Source organism: Hemiscyllium ocellatum, chromosome 48 (assembly GCF_020745735.1).
Source record: "Hemiscyllium ocellatum isolate sHemOce1 chromosome 48, sHemOce1.pat.X.cur, whole genome shotgun sequence".
In the NCBI taxonomy this organism is placed as follows: domain Eukaryota; kingdom Metazoa; phylum Chordata; class Chondrichthyes; order Orectolobiformes; family Hemiscylliidae; genus Hemiscyllium; species Hemiscyllium ocellatum.
In genome coordinates, this window is record NC_083448.1 from 17727301 (window position 1) to 17752354 (window position 25054).

The 25054-nt window shown below is 46.4% G+C and overlaps 1 protein-coding gene across 5 annotated transcripts in view; it reads right to left on the reverse strand.

Moving 5' to 3' along the window:
* ash2l (ash2 like, histone lysine methyltransferase complex subunit) overlaps nt 1-25054 on the reverse strand; it is a 58434-nt gene that overhangs the window by 4530 nt on the left and 28850 nt on the right. For 2 of the 5 annotated variants that reach the window (XM_060856705.1, XM_060856699.1), the window contains exons 5-14: nt 24172-24266; nt 21877-21972; nt 20671-20766; nt 17848-17923; nt 16104-16121; nt 14711-14773; nt 9857-9944; nt 8364-8581; nt 5894-6061; nt 4439-4632 (exon numbers count right to left, since the gene is read on the reverse strand). In XM_060856705.1, the coding sequence (XP_060712688.1) occupies nt 4439-4632; nt 5894-6061; nt 8364-8581; nt 9857-9944; nt 14711-14773; nt 16104-16121; nt 17848-17923; nt 20671-20766; nt 21877-21972; nt 24172-24266 (1112 nt within the window). The remainder of the gene's footprint in view (nt 1-4438; nt 4633-5893; nt 6062-8363; nt 8582-9856; nt 9945-14710; nt 14774-16103; nt 16122-17847; nt 17924-20670; nt 20767-21876; nt 21973-24171; nt 24267-25054) is intronic. The other 3 variants (XM_060856700.1, XM_060856703.1, XM_060856704.1) reach the window with 3 other exon arrangements.

Here is a 25054-nt window from a genome sequence, read left to right on the forward strand (position 1 = left end):
GCATTGGGCTCGCTCGGGACCGAGTTGGCGTCACTACGTTCTGTACTGAGATTTGAGGACCTTGTTATGCAGCTGTGGAGCAGTTAATATCATCCATCACTGGCACACTAAGTTACTATTTGAACAAGCAGGAACAGAAATGAGAATAAGCCAATTCCAAAGAGAAATTGGTCCAAATAAAATTCTGTTGAGGTCAGTGATGTTAATTAGCAAATTCTTACCACAAGATGGTGTCACGATAGCAGACACATACAGACTCCTGGCTAGAACGGGAGATACAAAGTCCGAAGCGCGGTCTAACTCATCCATGCTGATCAGTTTTCCGAAACTAAACTAACCTCATTTCCCTGCATTTGACTAATATCCCTCTAACGCTTTCATAGAACAGAGACCAAGACAGCGGAGAACAGGCCCTTCAGCCCTCAATGTTGCGCCAACCTGTGAACTATTCTCAGCTCGTCCCCCTACACTATCCCAAAATCATCCATGTGCTTATCTAAGGATTGTTTAAATCTCCCTCATGTGGCTGAGTTGACTACATTGGCAGGTACGGCATCCCATGCCCTTACCACTCTCTGAGTAAAGAACCTCCCTCTGACATCTGTCTTAAATCTATCACCCCTCAATTTGTAGTTATGCCCCCTCGTACACAGTGGACTTTATCATCCTAGGAAAAAGACTGTCACTGTCTACCCTATCTAATCCTCTGATCATCTTGTATGTCTCTATCAAATCCCCTCTTAGCCTTCTTCTTTCCAATGAGAACAGACCCAAGTCTCTCAACCTTTCCTCATAAGACCTTCCCTCCAGACCAGACAACATCCTGGTAAATCTCCTCTGCACCTTTTCCAATGCTACCACATCCTTCCTGTCATGGGGCGACCAGAACTGTACATAATATTCCAAGTGTGGCCGCACCAGCATTTTGTATAGTTGCAGCATGATATTGCAGCTCCGGAACTCAATCCCTCTCCCAATAAAACCTAACACATCCTATGCCTTCTTAACAGCACTGTCCACCTGGGTGGCAACTTTCAGGGATCTGTGCACATGGACTCCAAGATCCCTCTGCACAAGCACACTACCAAGAATCTTTCCATTGACCCAGTGCTCTGCCTTCCTGTTATTCTTCCCAAAGTGCATCACCTCACATTTAGCTGCATTGAACTCCATTTGCCACCTCTCAGCCCAATTCTACAGTTTATCAAAGTCCCCCTGCAACCTGTAACATTCTTCCAAACTGTCCACTACTCCACCGACTTTAGTGTCGTCTGCAAATTTACTAATCCATCCACCTATGCCTGCGTCCAAGTCATTTATAAAAATGACAAACAGCAGTGGTCCCAAAACAGTTCCTTGTGGTACACCACTAGTAACTGGACTCCAGGCTGAATATTTTCCATCAACCACCACTCGCTGCCTTCTTTCAGAAAGTCTGTTTCTAATCCAAACTGCAAAATCACCCTCAATTCCATGCCTCTGCATTTTCTCCAACAGCCTACTAGGTGGAACCTTATCAAAGGCTTTACTGAAGTCCATGTATACCACGCCAACTGGCCTACCCTCATCTACAATGCTTGGTCACCTTCTCAAAAAACTCAGTGGGGTTTGTGAGACATGACCTGCTCTTTGACAAAACCAGGTTGACTATCTAAAATGAAATTGTTGCTTGCTAGATGATTATAAATCTTATCTCTTAGAATACTTTCTAAAACCTTTCCTACAACAGAAGTAAGGCTCACTGGTCTATAATGACCTGGGTCATCTCTACTGCCCGATGATTCCTGAAGAAGGGCTTGTGCCCAAAACATCGATTCTCCTGTTCCTTTGATGTTGCCTGACCTGCTGCGCTTTTCCAGCAACACATTTTTAAGTTCATCTCTACTGCCCTTCTTGAACAATGGCACATTTGCAATCCTCCAGTTCTCAGGTACTAAACCTGTAGATAATGACAACTCAAATATCAAAGCCAACAGTTGTGCTCTCCTCCCTAGCTTTCCTATTCACGTATCTGTCCAAACATCTTTTACATGTTGGAACTGTACCTGCACCTCGCACTTCCTCTATTCCAGACAGTACCACCCTCAGAGAAAAAGTTGTCCCTCAGGTACCGTTTAATTCTTTACCTTCTCACCTTAAACCTATGCCCTTCAGCTATGGACTCACCTACTTGAGGGAAAAGACCTTTGTCATTTATGTTACCTATGCCCCTCATGATTTTGTAAACCTTTATAAAATAATCCATCACCCTGGAAGCTCCAGGCAATAAGTCTCAGTCGATCCAACCTCTTCTTATATTCAAACCCTCCAAGCCCCAGTAACACGCTTGCATACAATTGCTAATTTAATAATATCCTTCCTGTAGCAGGGCTGAACTGTACACAGTACTCCAAAAGTGGTCATGCCAACATCTTGTACAGTGCTACATGACATCCTTGCACTGACCAACAAAGGCTAGTGTGCCAAACACCTTCTCTACCCGTGATGTCACTTTCAAGGAACTATGTAGCTGCACCTTCAGGTCTCTCCGTTTGATAACATTCTCCAGGGTCCTACCACTAACTGTTTAAGTCCTATTCTGGTTGATCTTACCAAAATACATAGCCTCGCATTTATCTAAAGTAAACTCCATCTGCCACACCTCATTGACCCATCTGATCAAGATCTTGTTGGATAATCTTCTTCACTGTCCACTACAGCATTAATTTCGGTGTCATCCATAAACTTACTAACCATGCTTTCTACATTCTCATCCAAATCATTGATATAAATGACACACAATGGCAGACGCAGCACTGATCCTTGTGGCACACTATTCGAGGCCTCCAGTCTGAAAACCAACCCTCCACCATCAACTTCTATCTTCTACCTTAGAGCCAATTTGGTATCACCTGGATGCCAGGTGATTTAACTTCACTATCCAGTTGACCACGCAGAACCTTGTCCAAGGCCTTGCCAAAGTCCACGTCAACAACGCCAACCACTCGGCCCTCATCTATCTTCTTGGTCACATCCTCAAAAAATTCCATCAAGCCTGTGAGCCTCAGTTTCCCATGCTGACTATCACTTATCAGTCCTTGCCTCTCCAAATACATGCAGATTCTGTCTCTCAGAATCCCTTCGAACACCTTACTATCCCTCCTATCAGACTCACTGGTCTATAGCTCCCAGGCTGCTGCTTATAGTCTTTCTTAAATAAAGGCACAACATTAGCCACCCTCCCATCTTCCAGCACCGCACCCATGGCTCTGGATGATACAACTGAACCTGCCAGGGCCCTGCATTTTTTTCCTTAGCTTCTCCCAATGTCCTGTCTTGATCAGGTCCCAGAGATTTATCTACCTTTATGCTTTTTTAAGTTCTCCTGCACCTTCTCTTCTGTAATATGACTGGTTTTCCAAGACATGAACATGTATTTCCCATATTCCGACTTCCATGTCTTTCTCCACACTAAATCCTGATGTGAAAAATTCATGTTGTATCTCTCCCATTTCTTGTGATTCCAAATACAGACGGCCTGGTTGATTTTGAAGGGGCCCTGTTTGCTCCTTGTTTGCCCTTCACGTACTTGCGGAATCTCTTGGGATTATCCTTAACCTTATCTGCCAAGGCTATTCCATTCTGTCTTTTTACCTTGGTGATTTCCCTCTTCAGTATGATCCTCCTCCCCTTCTCAAGAGATTCACTCAATCCCAGCTGTCGATACCTGCCCAGTGCCTTCTCCTTTTTCTTGACAAGGGATTCAATGTCTTCAGTCATCCATTGTTCCCCACACCCCTCCCAGCTTTGCCCTACACTCTAACAGGAACATATGGTCTGTCAACTCTCAGTATTTCATTTCTTAAAACCTCTTACTTAACAGTTATCCCATGACCTGTGAACACCCAATTAAGTTTTGAAAGTTCCCCTCTCATTCTGTCCAAATTGGCCTTACTCCAATCTAGAATCTTAACCTTTACACAAAAGACCTCTCCTTTTCCTTAACCATTTTAAAACTAATAGAATTATGTTCACTTGCCCCAAAGTGCACCCCATTAACACTTCAGTCACTTGCGCTGCCTTATTTCCTTAGAGAAGGTCAGGTTTTGACCCTTCTCTTGTCGGTACATCTACGTATTGACAAACGACAGCAAATCCAGCCGTGGTCCCCAAGACCTGGGTATCACCGCTATCCACCCCAACAGCATCATGTTACCAACAATATACAGCTCTCACATTAAAACTGGTGAGTAACCACAACCTTCAACGCACCAATATTTTTGATGCTGAGCTCCTAAAATACCCTTTCTCACTTTGCCATCATGACAAAGTTACTTAAAGAGTGCATTGATGGAACTCAGAGATTTCTCCACATGGAAGTGAACACATTCCCAATTTATTGCATCAATGTATTAATGTCAAAAAGAGATTTTTATGAAATGGGTCTCTTTCCTGTTACCTTATCTTTGTAGGTGTCTGGCAGTGCCCGGGCTGCCTCTGTGTCCTCAGGAAGGTACAGGTAAAACCCGAGGACATCTCCTTGCCCGTAGCCTTTGGCGTAGTGCTTGCCTATTGACTGATGGAACTTGGTCCCTTTCTTGCTCCGCCATGAGTAACTGAACTTATCGTAGCCCAAGGGTGCCTGGAGATTGCCTGCAGGTAGCCAAGTTTGACAAGGTTACAGTTTGATACCTGAACATCAAGCTCCATCTCTTCTGCTCCCAACCGTACCTCCTGACATTGTCTGCCAACGCACAGTGACATGTACAAGCATGCAGACACCATCACACTCAATCTTGCCCAACATTTCAACAACTGTACAGCGTGCACTGGTCCTTTACTCCGGGCGCAATGGACACTGGGACAGTGAGTAAGTTTAAGGATGGAACAGAGAGATTTTTAATTAGTCATGGGTTGAAGGGTTATGGAAAGCAGTTGAGGCCAAGGTGAGACTAGCCATGATCATACTGAATGGTGGAGCAGTCTCCATGGGCTGAACTGCTAAGTCAAGAAGCGAGAAAAAAATGCAGGTTTCCTCTACCCACATGCACACACACACACATACACACATACACATACACACACACACATACACATACACACACACACACACATACAAATTTGTGGGGTGAATTTGTACTTGCAGAAATACATTTTACTTGGCTCAAAAAGGGGAAGAATCCATGTAAGATTCTAAAAATCCGTCTTTTAGATTAGAATCAGTCTGACCATTGTGGCACAGACAGTCTCACACAAGACCGCTAACACCTTCAATACATTATTTGCACTGACGTGACACCAATTGTTAAAGTGCACTTGAGAATGTAACTTGTAAAAAACGTTTTGTGATTTACATATGAAATAACTGAAACCAACATGGGCATTCGAAAAGATGAGAGACGTAACAAACAATCTGGGTCTTTTTCAATATATAATTTCAGTTACATCACACTGTAAACTTTTGCTGTAAATTATGTGTCTTACAATCTTAATCTGATGAAGGAGCAGCGCTCCAAACTCTACTGCTTCCAAATAAACCTGTTGGGTATAACCTGGTCTGCTGTGATTTTTAACATTGCACACCCCAGTCCAACACCAGCATCTCCAAATCATGTCCTCCAGTGTCATCATGGTCAGCACAGACAGATTGGGCCGAAGGGCCTGTTCCTGTGCTGTATTGTTCTGTGTTCCATGTACACTGATCAAACGCGACCTGTACAGGTACTCAGCTTCAAGACAATGATATATACCACATCTGTGCCCATCAACTCGCTTTCTTTTCACAGATCTTTGTGGCTGTCAAAGAGATACTCAAGCTCAGGAGGTGGACTCTTGAGAGACCAAGCCCAATCCTGAGACGAGTAATTCCCTTGCTGAATGGCTCTCTGTAGGACAATGCAGGGTGGTATCGTACCTAATGGCTGGGACCAGCCAAGTCTCGCCGCCGTCTCTGCAGGCATCTCGTCCACCGTGATCTCAAAGTACCAGCCCCCTTTCCGGATGCCGTGAGAGGCTCGCACCATGGAGTAACCCTTCTCTCCCGTCACCGTCAGTCGATCGTCCGAGATCTTGAGCTGAGGAGCTGAGAGGATCGTACAGCCAATAAGCAGCAAATTTGAAAAGGGGTGAGCTGTATTACAGAGCTGCCTGGTTTAAGTACTCAACAATCTTAGGACCTCAAATGTAATTCCTAGCTCACTGAAGTAACAACATTCAGTGTCTCTTACTTCTCTAACTACCCAGCATCCTTAAGCTCAGGGACCATCTCACAACATCAATAGCTTGGACCAGACAGACTCTACATAAGGTCTGTTTCTCAATCTTGCCCTTAAGCTGCAAAACGCTGGTGAAAAGCCATGTGGATCCCTCTCCCCAATCTGGTAATAACAAGGAACTCCAAATAACATGTCAATGCTGAACCTGCTGTGAGTGTGGGATGGCCATCAATGGGATGGGAAGACCCAGTGCTTCCAAATTCAGTTTGACCCAGGAGAACGAAGGCTCCCCCCCAGCATGTGCTTCCTTGGGAGTCAATGGCACGTGACAATGCTGTCACTTTGACAAAGTTATTTTCTCAAAATAGGTTGCAAAGGTAAACGTGCCGAAACGTCTGGGCGAGAGCCTCATTTGACAATGGCAAAGGAGTGGCCAGTTCTTCCATTTCAGGTTTTTTCTCGTTTCCTTTAATTGTAACAGTGAGCTGCTGCTGCTGTGGTGCAGAAAGATTCCAAGCTTCAGCAGATGATTCCTGACTGGCTTTCACTCTGAAATCTCTGCTGCCTATAAGAACATGAGTTTGAATTTACCTTGTCGAGTGTGTGGTGCTGGACAAGCACAGCAGGTCAGGCAGCACCCAAGGAGCAGGAGAATTGATGTTTCAGACAAAAGCCCTTCCTCAGGAACGAGGTTTCAGAGCCAAGGGGACAGAGAGGTATATGAAGGGGGGAGGTAGCTGAGTGTGCAATAGGTAGACGAAGGTGACAGGGAAGAGAGTGGATAGATGGGAAGGAAGATGGACAGGTAGGACAAGTCATGAGGGCAATGCCAAGTTGGAAGGTTGGATTTAGGATAAGGTGGGGGGAGGGGAAATGAGGAAACTGGTGAAATCCATATTGATGGCGTGTGGTTGGAGGGTCCCAAGGTAGAAGATGAGGCATTCTTCCTCCAGGCATTAGGTGGTTAGAGAGTGGCGATGGAGGTGGTCCAGGACCTGCACGTCCTTGGCGGAGTGGGAGGGGGAGTTGAAGTATTCGGCCATGGGGCAGCAGGATTAATTGGTGCAGGTGTCCCGGAGACGTTCTCTGAAGCATTCTGCAAGTAGGTGCCCTGTCTCCCCAATGTAGAGGAGACTGCATCAGGAGCAATGGATACAGTAAATGACATGTGTGGATGGAGGTGAGGGGGGAGGTGTGCGTGCAGGTTTTGCAATTCCTGCAGTGGCAGGGGAAGGTGCTGGGAGGGGAGGGTGGGTTGGCAGGGGGCATGGACCTGACTACAAAGTTGTGGAGGGAATGGTCTTTATGGAAAATGGGTTGTGGTGGGGAAGAAAATCTCTCCCTGGTTGTGGGGTCAGTTCCCTGCTCCTCGGATGCTGCCTGACCGACTGTGCTTTTCCAGCACCACACTCTCAACTCTGACCTCCAGCATCTGCAGTCCTCACTTTCTCCCAGTTTGAACTTACCTTGTGGCAAGGTGTGCGTTTATGCGATGATACGGGAACAGGAACATATCCTGGGTTAAGTTGCTATACTGAGTGAGTTGGGTTTTCTAATAATTAAGTTATTCTAAATTCTACTTTTGTTCACGTTTCAACCGTAGTATCTCAATAAGTTCTATGTTGCTTAAAGCCGAGTGGTTTAACCAGCTGCATCACACCTGGAATATCCACTACACATCTACAACATTCGGGTCTCAACTACCTGGACATACTTTGAAGGAGTCTGGCCTGGTGCAGAACAGACAATGGGAGTAACTGGAACTCAAGGAGTGCAAATCTGCAGCCCAGTAGTTCGATCTCCACAAGTTATGGCGCAGTGCACTCAGATACCCCATGGCTCCCTCTGTAAAAATGCTGACCCTGAAGTCAGTGCTACCAATTCACTGAAGGGGGGAGACTTCAGTTAGTGGAACCAGTGTTCTCAATGTGAATGCAGCGCAGGAGAGCGACTCCAAGACACATTCCCTGCCTGACAAACACTGGAAGAAATGTAGGCTCTGTGCCATGAACTATACTGCAGGATCCATTGTGTTGAACAACCCACGATAGCACAAGGGTCAGAGCCACTGTGACCTTCCCCACAGGGAGGTGGGCCCCACTTCCCCATATCGGAACACAAAGCTGAACTTCTAACAGAGCCGCTCCCGCTGCCCCACTCCATACATACCTCGATCGTGCAGTGCCAGAAGAACCTTCTCATACAGGCAAGCCCTGTACAGGTCTCCAGGGATAGGTTTCCCAGCCCAGCAGTCGAGCTCCAACTTCTCAGGGTCTGGAGCGTGTGGATCAGGCTCAGCCAGGATATACCGATAACCATCTTTGTTGAACGGATGCTCCAGAGGATAGCCATGTGGGGGCAGCCGCTGAGCAGCAAACAACGGGTCACTGAGAGGAATTTTAAAAACACACATGCATTTAGGACTCTGTAAGAACCTCATCCATCTGCTCCTCACTGGCTCAAGCCCAGGTAGGAGCATCCTTGGCTGAAACATCAACTTAACACCACCTGGTTAGAAGGTGACTTGGTGGTTATCATTGTTGCCTCACAGCGTCAGGGACCCGGGTTTGATTCCACCCTCGGGAGACTGTGTGGAGTTTGCACAATCCCCCAGTGTCTGTGCGGGTTTCCTCCCCTCTTTTCTCACAGTCCAAAAATATGCAGGTCAGTGTGGATTGACCATGCTAATTCGCACATAGTGTCCAGGGATGTGCAGGCTAGGTGGGCTGGCTGTAGGAAATGCAGGGCTCCATGCATTGTGGGTTGGGGATGCTCTTTGGAGGGTCAGTGAAATGGCCTGCTTACGTGCTGAAGGAATTCTCTGACCTGTGATTCTCCCCAACCAATCTTTTGGGAAGCAGGGTCATATTTAGATGGGAATCCAACCAATACTAGCAAGGTTACCATTCAGCTGTTTTAATGGCATCAGTTGCAGAGGAATGAATGGTGCTACACTCCTGTCTGTTCTGTCCTTCAGACAGTGGCACATTTCTTGCCTGTCCACCTATCAACCAATTTCAGAATGCCATTCCTTTTAGAGATACATGTTGCAAACTGCTCCTTGATGCACTGAGACCATTTGAGTTTTCTGCACCACCCAGAGCTTCCTGGTGAGCTATCTGAATCACTATACCAGACAGCTGTAAAACAGGGACAGTGGAGACCAGGCTCTGAGCTGTCACTGATGAAACACTCACCTCCAACAAAACACAAGTCCACCCCTCTCCCTGTGGTGGTACCACCACTCTCCTCATCCTCGAACCAAATCAAAAGACAGATGAGCATTTATCTTGTCCCTTTTGAGATGCCTCAAAGACAGACAAGTGCAGTCACTGTCCAAAGAGACTGTGGGGGAAGGTGGGACAGTTGGACTTCACTACTTGTGGCTGTCCACTGCAAAGTCAGAATGTTCAGTCACCAGCTGTCTGTCTTGGGAGAAGCTGATATTTCGAGGAGCAGGAACTACGTTAGCTGTTACAGGACATGTCAGTGCAGTTAAAAGCCAGGGTATCCATTCCAACATTGAACTGAACCTGCCATAAGACAGCTGCAGAAAATAAGCCGACGAACTGCTGGGTGAGAAAACAGGCTCTTTACTCAATGCCCGGCACTGCTCTGCTCTCCCAGGGACAGGTCCACCACCAATTCCCAAACAGTCTCACCTTCGGGTTCGCTTGGCAGTCCCTCCTGAGGTCCCATCCTGCTTACGCTTTGCTCCTCTTCCTTTCCCGCTACCTCCGACAGTGCCACCTTGGAAGAGAAAACACTGAAGATTGTGATCTGGGACTGAACAGTCTGCTCCCAAACACTCACAGCTGAGCAACCACTCAGGGGGAAAAGCACAAGATGCAACAGCCTGATGTGCACTGGGAACAGACGAGCCTGCAAGCCTTTCTCTCCTTGACATGCCTGGGACAGAAGGAACAAGGACTTGGGACAGGACAAAAATAGGAATTATTGCTGACAACACCAACACCAATTTCAGCATAGCAGCGCAAGGTCATTGACTAGGCTGTCCTTCAAGTCCACTACTGCCAGAATCTCTCAAGGAACAAGTCAATACATTTCAAATGTTTCCTTGAAGACATCTCCTGTCAGTATTACCTGGTTTTCAAGGTGAAATCACAGCAAAATGAACTAACCTCTGTCTGACTGTTTTGAGCAGGCAACTCACTAACTCATTACCAAGCTAGATATATATTGAGACATAATGGATAGTGTGGAAACAGAACCAATCACTTTTAAGAGTCGGCCAAACATTAGCTCAACTCCTTCCCATGACTTGCTTCCATTTCTGCAAACTCAAACTCTACCCTTCAAACATGTTCCCACACTTACAAGCGAATTCTACACTCCTTGTTGCCTATCGACCTTCATTATTTCTCAAAGTGGAACCTTGCATTTTAAAATTCAAAGCTGAATGGTGCATGTTCCGCTGAGTCATGGCAGCCCGTTGGGAAACATGGGAGAAAAGAGCAGTGAAAAATTCAGACAGCAGCAACGTTCGGCTGTCAGACTGGGTCGGGAGTCTGTACTTGCCTTAACACTGCAGGGCCATTCCAACACCAAACCACAGCAATTAGGAACATGACTCCACATTTCAACTTGCTCTGATGAATTCACAGACTCAGTAACCTGTTCCAGATAAATGCTAGGACGGAGAAGGGAGAAGCACATTTCAGACCACATCTGGTCATGCCTGGTCAATTCAAGTGTAATTTCAGGACTTGACCCTTCATTGTACACACAGGTTGTATTGAGAGTGCAGTCAATTTGACATGGTGTTTGTTACTGAACCATTGCAATCACAGTTGCAACAACCCAAGTCACAGATTTGAGTCTGGCCTCCAGGTCCAATTGTACCATGACAACACTGATTCTTGTACCTGCTTAACTCTGCAGCTTACTTGCCACAGGGTTGCTCACGTTTTGCTTCAATCCATGGAGCTGATACCTTACAGACCAGAGAAAGACACACTCAAGAGTAGTTTAGTGCTGCCACCCAACAGATCTTCAGTGTTAATTTTCAGATGCACAGTGTCATCATAGGGTACCACGTCAAGTCCAGATTTCCAAATCCCTGACAAGCCACACTATCTGACTGGAAGGAAGGGAGAGACAACTGCTGCCTTTTCTGGAAGCCATTCACAAGCCCATGATGTGGCTGTGCTGGATGCGCTGAGCTACGGGCTGTTTGAACACTGTCATGGACACCTGTGCTAAACCCTGCCAGTAACTGCTCTCCAAGCAAGAAGGATGCAAATCAGGATGTAACCAGGCGTATTTTTTTTTAATTGGAGGAGCGCAGGATGTTTGGAAACGCCAGCAGGAACATTGCTTTGTAAGATGAATAGTTTCTGCAGCTATTCTCAAAGGGGAGAGCACAAAGGCACAAAAGGTTGCACAGAAAACAGAAACTTCCAACACTTAGGAGATGGATGCAGGACACGACGACACTGGCAGACCCTGAACTCTTCTGCAGTCAGTCAAATGTCATCATGTGCAGATGGTGACACTGATTCAAAGGTGTACAGCTGCAATGATAACACTCCGATCTCTCTCTACATCCTAGTTCTGAAGTTTTATTCCAACACCCTTCCACAATAGGTTCATTCCACTTCACGCAAGACCAACTGTTCCTGTGTCTTGTTGTTCAGGACCACTCCCAGTGTGGAGGATACGCACTCTGTCCCGCATTACTGATGCAGACGGAGATCTCCCCTCACTGCATTAAATGCATCAAAACGGCATCTTCTGAGACACAGGGGAGAACCAGTGCCAAACTGTCAAGGCTCCTCAACCTAGAATTGAAGAGTCATAAAGTTCTTCTAGTGTGGAAAGAGACCCTTTTGCCGTGGTTAGTGAATGTTGGAGGCTGAGGGGCGACCTGATAGAGGTTTACAAAAGTAGGAGTGTGACAGACAGAGTGGATAGTCAGAGACTTTTTCCCCCAGGGTAAAAAATGTCAATTATGGGGGGGGGGGGGGGGGGGGGAGGGGGGTAGGTTTAAAGGGGTGTGACAGCTACGTTTTTTTAAACACAGAGGGTGTTAAGTTGCTGGGATGTGCTGCCAGAGAAAGTGGTGGAGGCAGATAGCACAGCAGTGTATAAGAAGCATCTTGACAGACACATGAATAGACCTAAGTACTCCTTAATCAGGACACCCGGCCCACAGCCAGCTCTGATCCAAGGAAAACAACATCAATCTTTCAGATCTCTGTTCAGAGCTCATCGCTCCAGCCCAGGCAACATCCTGGTTCATCTCACGTCCCCCTTCTCTGGGGCAGTCATATTGTTCCATTCGTGTGGCACCTACAACTGGACACAGCACTGCAGTCAGGAAAAGCAACATTTTTTCAATCAACCTGTTCACAGATGTCATGACAGACCTCGTGAGGAGACAGGACTTGAACACCACCGAGGTCCTCCTTGCTTCTGTACACAATACCTTGACTAATGTCAGCCAATATCCCACCTGCCTTCTGAACCAGCTGAGCCAGCTGGCCTGCTGCCTGGAGGGATCTGTGAACATTAACACCAACATCCCTCCGATCCTCTGCACAACCCTTCCAAGAAAACACATGAGCTCTCACACTTTTCAGGATGACATTTCATTTGCTACTGTTGTGCCCCATCTACACCATCCTGCAGTCTAGTCTTTCCACCTCATTATTTCCCCCTCCTTCCATTTTCCCATTTCTTGTCATGTACAGATCATTGAGCATACATTCATGTCTCTATTGTCAGTGTATACTCCAAACAGCAAGGGACCCAGCACCAAATCCTGGGGAATGCCACTGGACCCCGGCTTTCAATCTTCCAAACACCTTTCAACCATCACCCTCTGCTTCCGATTACACAGCCCCTTTTGGATCCCATTTTCCAAACTGCCCTGGATCCCAGTTTTAAAGCAGCCTGCCATGTGAGACTTCAGAAAGAGCCTGACTGAGATCTATTTCGGCATTGACTGCACTCCCCTCAGCAACACACCCAGTAACTTCCTCAAAAAGTGCAGCTTGTGAGACCGGAGCTCCCCCTGACCAAGCCAGGCTGACTCCCCTTGGAGAATCAGTGCCTCTCCAACTAGAAATTAATTCTGCCCCTCAACAGTTTCCAACCATCGGGCCACCACAGACATTCGCCACACTGGCCTGTAGCTTCCGGGTTTACCCCTGCCATCCTTCTCGAATAATGGTGGAGAATGCAAGTGTTGAGGGTGACAGACTATGGGTCTTGAGTTGAAGAAGCTACATGACTAAGGGAAAGGGTATGGGTGTACAGTAAATATGAACAGCTGAGAGCAAATGGAGAGTGAGCGGATATGGGAAAACAGGAGAGCAGTGAACCTTGGTGTGTAGACATGGAGCAGCTGCACAATGTTACTCCTTCAAACTGTGCACAGCTCCTAAGATTATACACCACCTAGAATCAAACAGACTCCAATCACCAATCGCTCTTCACTCCAAACGCCTCCAGACCACTTGCCATTGCCAATATAAAACACATTTTGGGTTTTCTCCAGCAGATATCCAGCTCAACTTAATAACAGCATAACATGACTGAGAATAAATCAACTTAATGAAATAATTTAAGTCGCAACAGATTTATTCCACTTGATCAATTTAGCCCTCCTATAATTTACTGCTTAAAAGGCAAATAAGCAAGTTGAGAATATATTTCCAATCTAGCCTCAACACTTCCTGCAAACCCCAGTGAGTCACATCAGAATTACGCCTGACCTTATTCAAGAAACACAAAGCAAGATGTTCACTTTCTACCAGCTTTTCCACAAGCTATCAGGCAGACTTAACTCAGTCTCATCCTCAGTATGGAGCAGAGTTTTACAATGTCGATGCAAAAGATGACAGACAGCAGGACAAATGTTCCACACAGAAGTACTGACAAAAGCATGCATGCGTTCCCCAAAGGCCATCTTACTATAATGTAGACGGAACATAATACCGCTGCACCAACAAAGTCAAGGGCAAAGCTACAGATGCATCTTATTGGACCTGCTGTACTGCACATGGGAGGGTCAACCCTGAACAGAGTGAAAGAGAGTGCTTTCAAGGTGAGAGAAGTTCCACCAAATTTTGCTCAACTTTTGAGTTCAGTAAAGCAGACTGGTTAAGGATCAGAATCCAAGCGAATGAAGCTTGGGTTTGGTGCAGAGTTGAAGCCATCTACATGACTCCCTCACCTGCAATGGATTCTCTCCTCTCAGGTGTCTCACATTCCCACTCCCCAGCCTAAATCATCAAGAATTGCAGATGGCAGACAAACCCGTTTCAATGCGGAAGTAGTCGAGGCCAACTTTACTTCAGCCAATCAACTCAAACGCTGGAGTCCATTTTCATTCAAGATGTTCTACAGGGGAGGATAGTATCCTGAGCAGACTTCAGCCACATGTGGGAATGAGGGCAAGACCTGAACACGATGCTTACCCCATCTCTCCACCCCACCGACCCCCCAATTCCCAGCCACCCAGGCAGTTCCAGTGGATATTGTTAACTCACCTTGTGTAGCTTCACGGGCCCGACCCCCAGTCCCGTCATTGCATGTCGCACCACTGAGACACCCTGCAAACACAAATGGTGAAGCCACGATTCTCGCTTGTGCTGAGCCTGTTTGCGTTCAGTTAGCAGCAGCAGCAGCACCCAGCCAGTGCCCTCAAGTACCCAGGAACTTGCTGGCTTCACATGGGACTGCTCAGATGGAGACCAGTGTTCCAGGACAGGCTCCTCTCTTTGAGAGCTCCAGTGAGCGCTCCCAATGGCAAGGTGGGAGATTCGATACGGTGACTGCTCTGTGCCACCGGGGAGTAACGGGGTTCCTAGTTGCTGGCTACCCTGCAGACAAAAAGCCCCATAGCTCACTTCAAAGTCTGGATGACCAACTCTGGCAGCTTTGACCAGAGGGTGTGAGTGAGGAGTCGGAACCCTGATCTTATCCAAAATTTCGGCTGGAATTGGGAAAGGAAAGTGAAACGCAGTTGCCGACTGATTCTCCCCCGCTTTCTGAAGAGTCGTGATTCCCAATCATAGCGGTCACCCTGTCCCCCATCATCAACCGAACCTGGGGCACAGAACATCCCAGACTGCCAACTTAACCACGAGGTGAGCAGAGAGGAGAGAAAAAAAAAGCAAGAGTTTCATGGGGAAGGGCAAAAGCAGAGATAATGATTGAGAAAGTAACTAGAATGCACTCAACTGAGGTAGGGAGGAAGGGTGTTGCACACAGAAGTGGACAGTTTGAAATTCAGTGCATTTAAAGGTGACATCAGTGCCTGATTGGGCCCAGTTTGGGTTCCCTCAGCTGGGAGATGCTACACATTGCAGCTGTACTGTGAGCAACATCACAATCCAACCTGCCCTCTCTTTAACAACAACTGGGTGCAACTGGATGTTCCTTGAATACACGGGTTTCAGAGTGCTCACTACCTCAAGCTCAAGGCAGCAAAGGTAAGAAGATGTCCATCACCGCCATCACCCACTCAAACTTCCAATCAAACTGGGTCATCTGATTTGAACTGTGCAATTCTCAACTCTGCATTGCAACAGGAACTGCACCATCATCGTCAGGGCCAGTTACAATCTCTGGTCATCAAACAATGTCCTGATTCAAAATTAAAATTCAAGCAGATGAATACAGCTTGCGATATATCAGGGGCAAGCAGTTCATGCATCTTTCAAGCACAGGTTCGTGTCTGAACGTGTCCTCATGCAAAACATAAACAGCATTTTCCTTCCCCTGTACAAATGTCACATCTTTTTGCCCAGTTCAGATCAGAGGAAACAAACAGCTCAGGTAATTTTAAACAAAAGACACTGCAAATCGCTAAACAACAAGCATTTTAAGGCAGGTACAAAATACTTAAGGTTCAGAACTTCTTAAGACACAAACTTTCACCTGCAAGTGTTGGTCCACCTGGAAGAGAGGTCAAAGCATGCATTTGTATAGCCCGAGGATAACACAAGCATCAACTATCAACTCTTACACGTTAACTCTTCCTGAACCGAGGCATTGCTCACATTCCCAACATTGCACAACTGCTCCTTCGGCAATGGACAGCAGAAGGCCATGTTTCAGCTCAGCTCACAAGTGGAGCCAAAGACCCTCTGTTTGCTGATTTGCAACATAGAAGAGGGAAGGCAGTCACAGCAGGTTACCATCTCAGACCTCCCAAGCCTTGCAGTCAGTTCCACCGACCACCAGGCTGTGGCAGAGTTTGTGGGTGCTTGGTGAGGTGGCCCACAGGTGACCTTACACCACTTGGCTGTGCCAGCAGTGGGCATGGCTGGTTCCATTGCAAAATCTCTGAGGCATGGAAAATACAAAGACATCTTCATTTAAGCCATATTCTGATGAATATAAAACAGCAACATTTTCTCAAAGGCCATATTATGATTTATTCTGCGCTGAACAGAAAGCATTTCAAAGACTCAATGCCACACGCAAACTAGATTTTTATGAGCCTGTGAAATTTTAATTTGAACTCTTCACACTAACAGGGATCTGCGTCTCCCAAACCCCTTTCTTCTCTTCTGCAGATTAACTGACAGAAATTACTTACCATAGTTAGACAACAATTACACTACTGTTGCAACGAGCAGCCAGGGTAGCAGGACAAATAGAACGGGACTTAATCTTTCATCCATTTAACAATGTTTCCAACTCATCATGTGATGATTTTGAAACTGGAAATGATCTATGAGGATTAAAACATGTGTGAGAAGGAATGGTTCAGCTCCTCTGGATTCCACTTCCCAGGGCTTAGCTGGACAGGAGAATACCTGAGCTAATGCTAGAAATGAAAGGGAAGGTGGTGCTGAAATGCTGCCCAGGTCTGGCGTAAACATCCGACTCACCAGAAAATATAATTTGTCAAGCAAATGCTTGGAAAACAACTGGTTGTTCTGGGTAAAAATATTAGCGAGGAGCTGGGCCAAGTGTGCAATAGCTGTCTCCACTCACTTCCCAACCTGAGACATCTTGTTCCAAGCCATGTGCATCTGTTAGGCTTCCTGACATCCCAGAGAAAATAACTGCTATTCGGACACCCACCATCCCACAGACACAATACAAAGGTGTCTGTCCCAGCCACTTGTGCCAGGTACCTCATCACAGGCTTCGCTCATGCACAAACAGAGGTGTTACTAGGACATGAAACACATCAGCAACCATTATCGCTACTTCATTCCAATTTTATTAACTTTTGAATGTTTGTCCCTGTGCTCAACTAGTGAGCAGATCCCTGGCTGGGATGAAAGCAGGTTCATCTTGTCAATAAGCAACAGCAAACCTTCCCAGGCTGGAGGAGTTTCTGTGCTTCTGTAGCTGGATTTCAAGGTATTATCGGAAAAAATGTCTTTCCGGACAACTAAGCATTCAGACTGCCACTTGGTGCATAGGCACCGCACAGAATTCACCCTCCCATGGGTTTTACATGCTCCTCTGCCTGATGGCCTACATTTTATTTAGAAACATCTTTAAAAATTCACAGGCATGAAAGTGAGAGATTTGTCAAGGATTTGCTTGACATATTGATGGACAAATCAAAGTTAACAGGGACAGGGTCGGAAGGTACATTCACACCCATGATTCACAACAGGCTCAAAGTGAGAGCAGAGCAGATCTGATGACATCAACATACCATTAAGATTGCTTCCTGGGGTCAAGGATCCACCTTGCTTCTGGGTGTCGTACGCTGGACCGATATTAGAAAGATCCTACGAGAGAGAGTTTCAAGCAGCAAGCCAGTTTCAGGTCAGCAAAATACAACATTCCGAGTTAAAGCATCTGACCGTGCAGCTCGAGGAATGAAAGATCTAAAGGCCTTCTCTTGAACGGGGAGGTTCCATGGTAGATCTCAACAGTCTATGTGAAAACTGAAGTGCATCATGACTTCACTTCAGCTGTTTTTACTCTCTGATGGCTGCAGAAAGTTATTTTTTGGGAATCATTTTTAAGTGTGGAGGTCGTGAGGGCTGATGCCACGGAGGGATTTGACAAACAGGGATGAGAACTCTCTCTTTGAGAGCTGGGTCAAACTCATTTGGTGTCACTTTTCAGCGGGAGTGAGTCAAAGATAACATTCAGAAAAGAAAGTTTCTCGTCAATGTATTTATCAGCGGGTTTCGAGATGTTTTCTGATGCCAAGTGTGACTGTTCACCTCACTGTCGCAGTTCCTTCATGTGTTTTGGGGGCAATAAAAGGCATTATTTGAAAGCTGAATCCTTGTGATTTTATTCTTCCTGTGGGATTTTCTCTAAAGTTTCTCTTTAAATGTCAGCGGTCACTACAGAGCTTGTAATGAAGGGGAGGAAGTGTCAGTCAGCAAACACAGGGACAGCAGGTGAGCAGGGCTTGTTCAGCAATGGGTTTGGATCATCTCAATCCTGCAGAATATGGGAGAGAGGCCAGTCAAACATTCACTGGAATGATCAATCCTGAAGGTACACGAGCACTGATAAGAGTTTCGGCAACACTTTAACTGAAGCAATGCACAGTCAGGCAAAATCAACGAGAGTCCATGAGATGGACGCTCAGGTTTGTTTTAATTAATTCATGGGAGGAGGGCATTGCTGGCTGGGCCCAGCATATATTGCCCATCCCGAGATGCCCCTTGACATGGTGGTAGTTAGCTGCCTTCTTGTACCGCAGTTGGTAATCCCACAATGCCCTTAGGGAGGGAATTCCAAGATTTTGACCCAGCACCAGTGAAGGAACGGCAATACATTTCCAAGTTGGGAAGGTGAGTGGCTTGGAGGGGAATTTTCCAATATGTATGCTGCCCTGATCTGCTAGACAGTAGAGATTTTGGGTTTAGAGGGTGCTGTCTCAGGAGCCGTGGTGTATTTCTGCAGTGCATCTTGTACATGGTACACACTGTTGCCACAGAACGTTGGTGGTGGAGGAAGTGGATGCTACTGGATGTGCTGCTCATCAAGTGTGCTGCTTTGCTCTGGAAGGGGTTGCTGCAGCTGCACCCATCCAGGCAAGAGGGGATTATTCCATGACATTGCTGAAGATGGTTATTAAAATGGTGCGGATCTGCTTGAAACACTGACCAAGGACAATTGGTCATGAGGGAATAAAATTCGGGATACTCTTCTGTAACACAATAGCTCTCAAACTAAATATTGGTACATGTTCATGGTCTTATTCCCCCATTGAACATTTATGGCGAATACATCAATGTTTTGTGACCAAAGACCTGCAGCACAGATCACACAACTGAAGGATACATCAATACAGGAGATAGTTAAATATCAATTCACTCTTAAAACAAAACCACAAAGCACTCACACCTGTAAAAGACAAAACATTAAAAAAGCCATTTGTCGGAGTGTTTGAACTTTCATCGTCTATCTAACTGTGTTTTAAAACTGATATTTGAAGTAATCAGTTTCAGGTTATTCCCACTGACTTGATACCCAATGATTACAGTTTAATTCCCAACAGTTGCTTGCCCTGGTGACCAGCTGTGAACGCCAGCTCCTATTTCAGGTGTTCTGTGAACTGCTGCAGAATAGCATCCTATGGAACCCTTTCAGCCAGCAGCACTGCTTTACTAAGATCCTGATTGAATTTCTATATTAACCTCACTTTCCCATTTCCTCACCGTAACTCTCAGCACCCAATGACTGTTGATCTCACTCTTACACTCAACACCTGAGCAGCTCCTGCTGCCCGGGTTAGACAATTCCAAAGCCACCCAACTGACTGCACATTTCAGTATGGTCCGGCTGACTGCCTGACCGTGAGATGGCAGCGTACTGTTCTAGATTTCTCCTTAGTGAGTTCGACAGCCTTTGAATATCCACCACATCTCACCCTCCAGTAACTGTTTGTGTTTCAATCTGATGACCCACCATTCTTTGCAGGTTTGGACAAAGGGGATTCGCTCCATGAATCGCTCTTGCTGAACAAACTGCCAACCTGACTCCTGCCTCAAGATGCCATCAGTCCTATAAGAAAGGGGGGGGGGGGGGTAGAATTCCATGTTGTTGCAGTCTAAATGTCAGGCCAACATGACACCACTGCTCTGAATACTGACACTGCTTTAAGAGTGTGCTCCACTCATCGAATCCCTGCAGTGCGGAACGAGGCCTTTAGTCCATCAAGTCCACACCAACCCTCCATACAGCATCCCATCGAGACACACCAACCCTGCCCTCTCTGTGTAACCCTGCATTTCCAACGGGAAATCCAGGCAACCCACACATCCCTGAATACTACAGGGGAATTTCCCAGCCCACCTAACCTGCATGTCTTTGGACTGGAAGGAGAAACCTGAGCACCCGGAGGAAACCCACGAAGACATGGGAAGATTGTGCAAACTCCACACGGGCAGTCGCCTGAGGCTGGAATCGAACCTGGGTCCTGGGCGATGTTAGGTAGCTGTGTTAACCATTGAGCCAATGTGCCACCCAGTATCTCTCTTGTTCCCTGAGACATAAGCTAGCCTCTTACCTGGTCGAGCAAGCCAAACTTGGGGTAGTCTTCCTGAGGATCCTTGCTGCCTGGATCGGGATTCTCCTTGACCAGAAACACATCCCGCTCTTTGGTCTGAAATTTCAGAGGAATACAAAGTTGGCCATGGGGCTCCACAGAATTTAACAAATGCACTCAGTCTTTATCGCAGGGCTGGGGAATCGAGGGCGAGAGGGCATCAGTTTAAGATCAGAGGGGCAAGAGTAAAAGGTGGATCTGAGGGGTAACTTTTTTTTAACACACACAGAGTGGTATGCATGTGGAATGAGCTGCCAGCAAAAGTGGTTGAGGTGGGTACATTAACAACATTTAAAAGGAATTTGGACAAATCCATGGATTGGAGAGGATTAGAAGGATATGGGCCAAGTGCAGGGAAATGGTGTGAGCGTTGATGGACATTTTGGTCAGCACGGACCATTTCAGGCCAAAGGATATGTCTCTGTGCTGTAGGACTTCAGGGTGGACAATGCACAAGGTCACACCGTGAGACAGCCCCTTCATTTCCATTTGCAAGTCTGTGCCACAAGTACAAAAAAAGGAATGTCCTCTTCCAATGCACAATTTAAAGCCTTCCAGATGTTGCAAAAGCGATAATACACCACTGAACAAAAACTGCTTCAACGTCACAAATGCACAAAGCAAAATGGGGTGTGCTCATGTGCAGAAAACCTGCTTTAGCTCTGCCAAGTGACAGCACCAGGAAATACTCCTCCCCTCTTGTTCAAAATCAAGTCATTGGACCTCTGATTGACAGGGCAAAAATGGCCATGGGTTTGATGTCTCCCACCCGCCTCCGAACAGCACAGCACTCCCTCAGTACAACACTGGAGTATCAGTCTGGAATTCTGACTGGCTTGGAATGCTTTGCTGTCACACACCAGGGGCTATACTATGAGTACAGCCAGATGTCCTGTCTGCAGTGCAGTGCTGTGCGCCCAAGTGTAAATACTGCCCAACTGGGCATCACTGCAGCTCAAATGGAAATAACACAAGTACTTCTCAAGAGTCAGCACAACTGAGATCCCAGTAACCACACAGTATTGCTCCTCGATCAGATACACGCCTTAACCTTCACTGGACAAACACGACAATAATGTTTCAGTCCCAGATCACAACACTCATCGTATTTTACAAAACTCAACTCCAGCCACAAATGGGATCGCATTCAGTGGAGAGTGCACTCACCATAGTCTTCACAATGTTGTTTGGCCAAGTGATCTTGCTAGGTCGCTGTCGAGTTGTTAAACATTCCCAATATTTGTCAATGAAAGGTATAATATCCTGCAGAAAATACCAGGGCCAGATGTGAGAACAGGAGTTTTAAGTGAAGCCTCATATCATTCATTGTGACACACAGGAAATAAATAATGAACGCTGCAGAGGATTTATAATGTTATCACATGCCCATGTTGCCAGAAAAGCTAACTGTAACTTGCTGAGTCTTGACAGCAGAGAGTGCTTCAGGAGTAGGTTGGGCACCTTGCCTATCCCCTGCCACCGTTACTCTTTCCAAAGGTAGCTGCGTCCATTGCGTCGCTCTTTTCAAAATGCAAAATTATTCAAAGTGGTGTCCCAGAACCCTGGGACAGGGAGGCAGGGGGTGTGCAAGGAGACAAAGGATTGGGCTGTCTGGAGGAAGGCAGAGGGAAAGTAGCAATGAGAGGAAGGAGGTAACTTGTGGGGTCATCCCTTGATTACAGTGCTCTCCTGTGACCTTCTGCTCCCAGTTCAATCAGAATTGTCGACCCAGCAATGCAAATCACAAGTTTAAATCTCACAAATTGCAGCCCCTTGTTTCTACTTCCTGTAGGCTTGTACCCCATTGACATGTGTGTGTTGTGGTCATTTTTAGCTCATGGATATCCCCAACTTTAATCACTGGATTATTTAACATTTCCATGTTTAAATGTCTCCGCCTCTCTCCCTGTCTTGAAGAGTGCTCTCGATGACCTAGCATTGAGGTTCCTCAGGGTCACCTCAGTTTTAAATGTGCAGTGTGAATGCATGTCATCATTATTGATCGTGCCAGCATTTGGAGGACCATAATACTGTTGAGGTTGGGCGGGAGGGACACTTGAGTGCAAACAATGTCAGCAAGAGGAGCTTAACAGAAGTACAGACGGTTCTGCCACAATGCATTTTTCATCAACGTGAATTGGCGATAACATTATTGAAGACTTGCGACCATTATATGTAGAACGTGAACTTTCCTTTCATTATTGGGTATCACATGATTGAGGTGTCATTGGTTGGAATGGTGCTCTCTTATAATGTGGGATCACACAGGAACGCAATGGTTGCATTATATCAGAAGAGACTGTATTATAAGGCCTCCCTCGTCATTTCTTCATTTTGGGAAGTGTCCGATGCCCAGCCCCAGCTCACCGTAAGTGTCTTCCTTATCCTCAGAGGCACAGTCTGAGGAACTACAGGCCCTTCTGGTTGTGCTGGTTAGTAAACAGACCCCTCAATCCAAACTAAACTGGTTCCACTTGCCTGTGTTTGGCCCGTATCCCTCCAAACCTGTTTTAAATTCTGTCCCGTATCAGCCAGCTCTGGGAATTTCAGTGTAAGCACTGGCCTCCAGATAACAAAATGACCAAGGACACAACTTATAAATGTACGTGGCTGGCCAGCCTGTGTTGCCGGGACTTGGCTGTTCTCTGCTGTTGTGAATCCATCCGGACCTGCATCCAACCCTCGCTCGGAGCTGAGATAGACGACTGCAGCAATCACACAGTCTGTGCTCCATTGCTGATTTGGGTGACATGCCCCACTCTGGGTCCAAAGGCCATTCTAAACCAAGCTCCCCCACCCCAGCCCCAAACCCCACAGCCTCAGGCCAGGAAACACAAATGCACAAGTGATACAGCGGCTTCGATGGGATGCATCTTGCTTTTTACAAGATATTCATGCATGGCCATGACTGGCTGGGCCAGCATTTATCACCCACCCTCAAGTGTGCTTGAGATTGTGCTGAGCTGCTTCCTTTGAACCACTGCAGTTATTAGGGTATACAAAGACCGACATTACTGCTGGAAAGGGACTCTGACCCAGGAACACTGAAGACACAGTGATATTTTTCTCATTCAGGATGGGGAGTGGCTTGAAGGGGAACTTGCAGGTGCCCATATATCTGCTGCCATTGCCCCCCTAAAATGGAGAGCTCATAGGTTTGGAAGGTGCTTTTCAATGAGTTTTGGTGAGCTGTTGCAGCACAGCATGGAGACGGGACACATTATTGACTGATACGCCAATCAGGTAGGCTACTTGACTGGATTCTAGGTCCATTACATCAAAGTCAGGCAGATTTAAACAATTCAAAAACTCAAGGGCAAGGAGCCGTGTTAATTTTGTTCTGTCCAATGACACTGCATCGAGACTAGGACAATGCTTCCTGCCTGGATAGAGTACAGGAGAAGGCTACCTAGCTCCTTGAACCTAGATAAACTTTCAGATCTCTGGTCAGCTGAATCCTACCTTATCCTTCGAGAACATGGTTTTGGGATGTTCATCCTGAGTCCGAGAACGCCAGGTTAGATTCGCAAGGCCGGTCAGACACATTTCCTTTAAATCTGCAGGCAAAGAAAAGACATGCATGTATACTGTGTCTTCTCGAACAGTGAATTTGTTCTGAACCGTATTCCCAGTTGCTCCAAACAATTTCCAACCAGCAGCGCTCCCAGAAACAGCAATGGAAAGGGATCAGCAAACCAGTTTCAACCATGCTGGCTGAGGGATAAATATTGGTCAGCACACCCAGGGGAGTCCTTCAGTCGAAGTACTGCAAAGTCCCATCAGGGTGAAACCTTCACTCTGCTGCTGACCTGCTGAATTCCTCCAGTACTTTCCCTTTTAACTTCCAAGGCTGGAGGACTGACACCAGGATCGGTCTCAATTCAACTCTCCAAACTCTGCAGTGAAGAGAAGATGGATCAGCTTCTGAAACTGAAAGGTCTGTACTGCTCACTGCTGATGATAAGATCGAACCGAGGTGCTGACGAGGATTTGATTGAGCCGGAAAAGATGAACTGCTTCCTCTAAGATAGTGCTTAACTTAAAATTCAAGTTGGTCCGTTGGCAGGAATGCCCAAGACCAAATCAAAGTTGCAAACAGCTGATGGTCACACACTGGTGCATGAACTGGACAGACAAACACGGGGAGCACATAATCAGTGGGGTTGGGAGTTTGAAGCTTATGTTAAAAATCAAACTCTTGTACTTGCGCAATTGTTTGAGATGTGAGTCCACCAAATACTTCCAGCAAACAAAAATCATCTCCAGCTGCCTTTTCAGTACAGAGTCACCACATCGCATTGTAACATTTTCACAAAGTGTACTCAGACCACCAACACGGGACCCT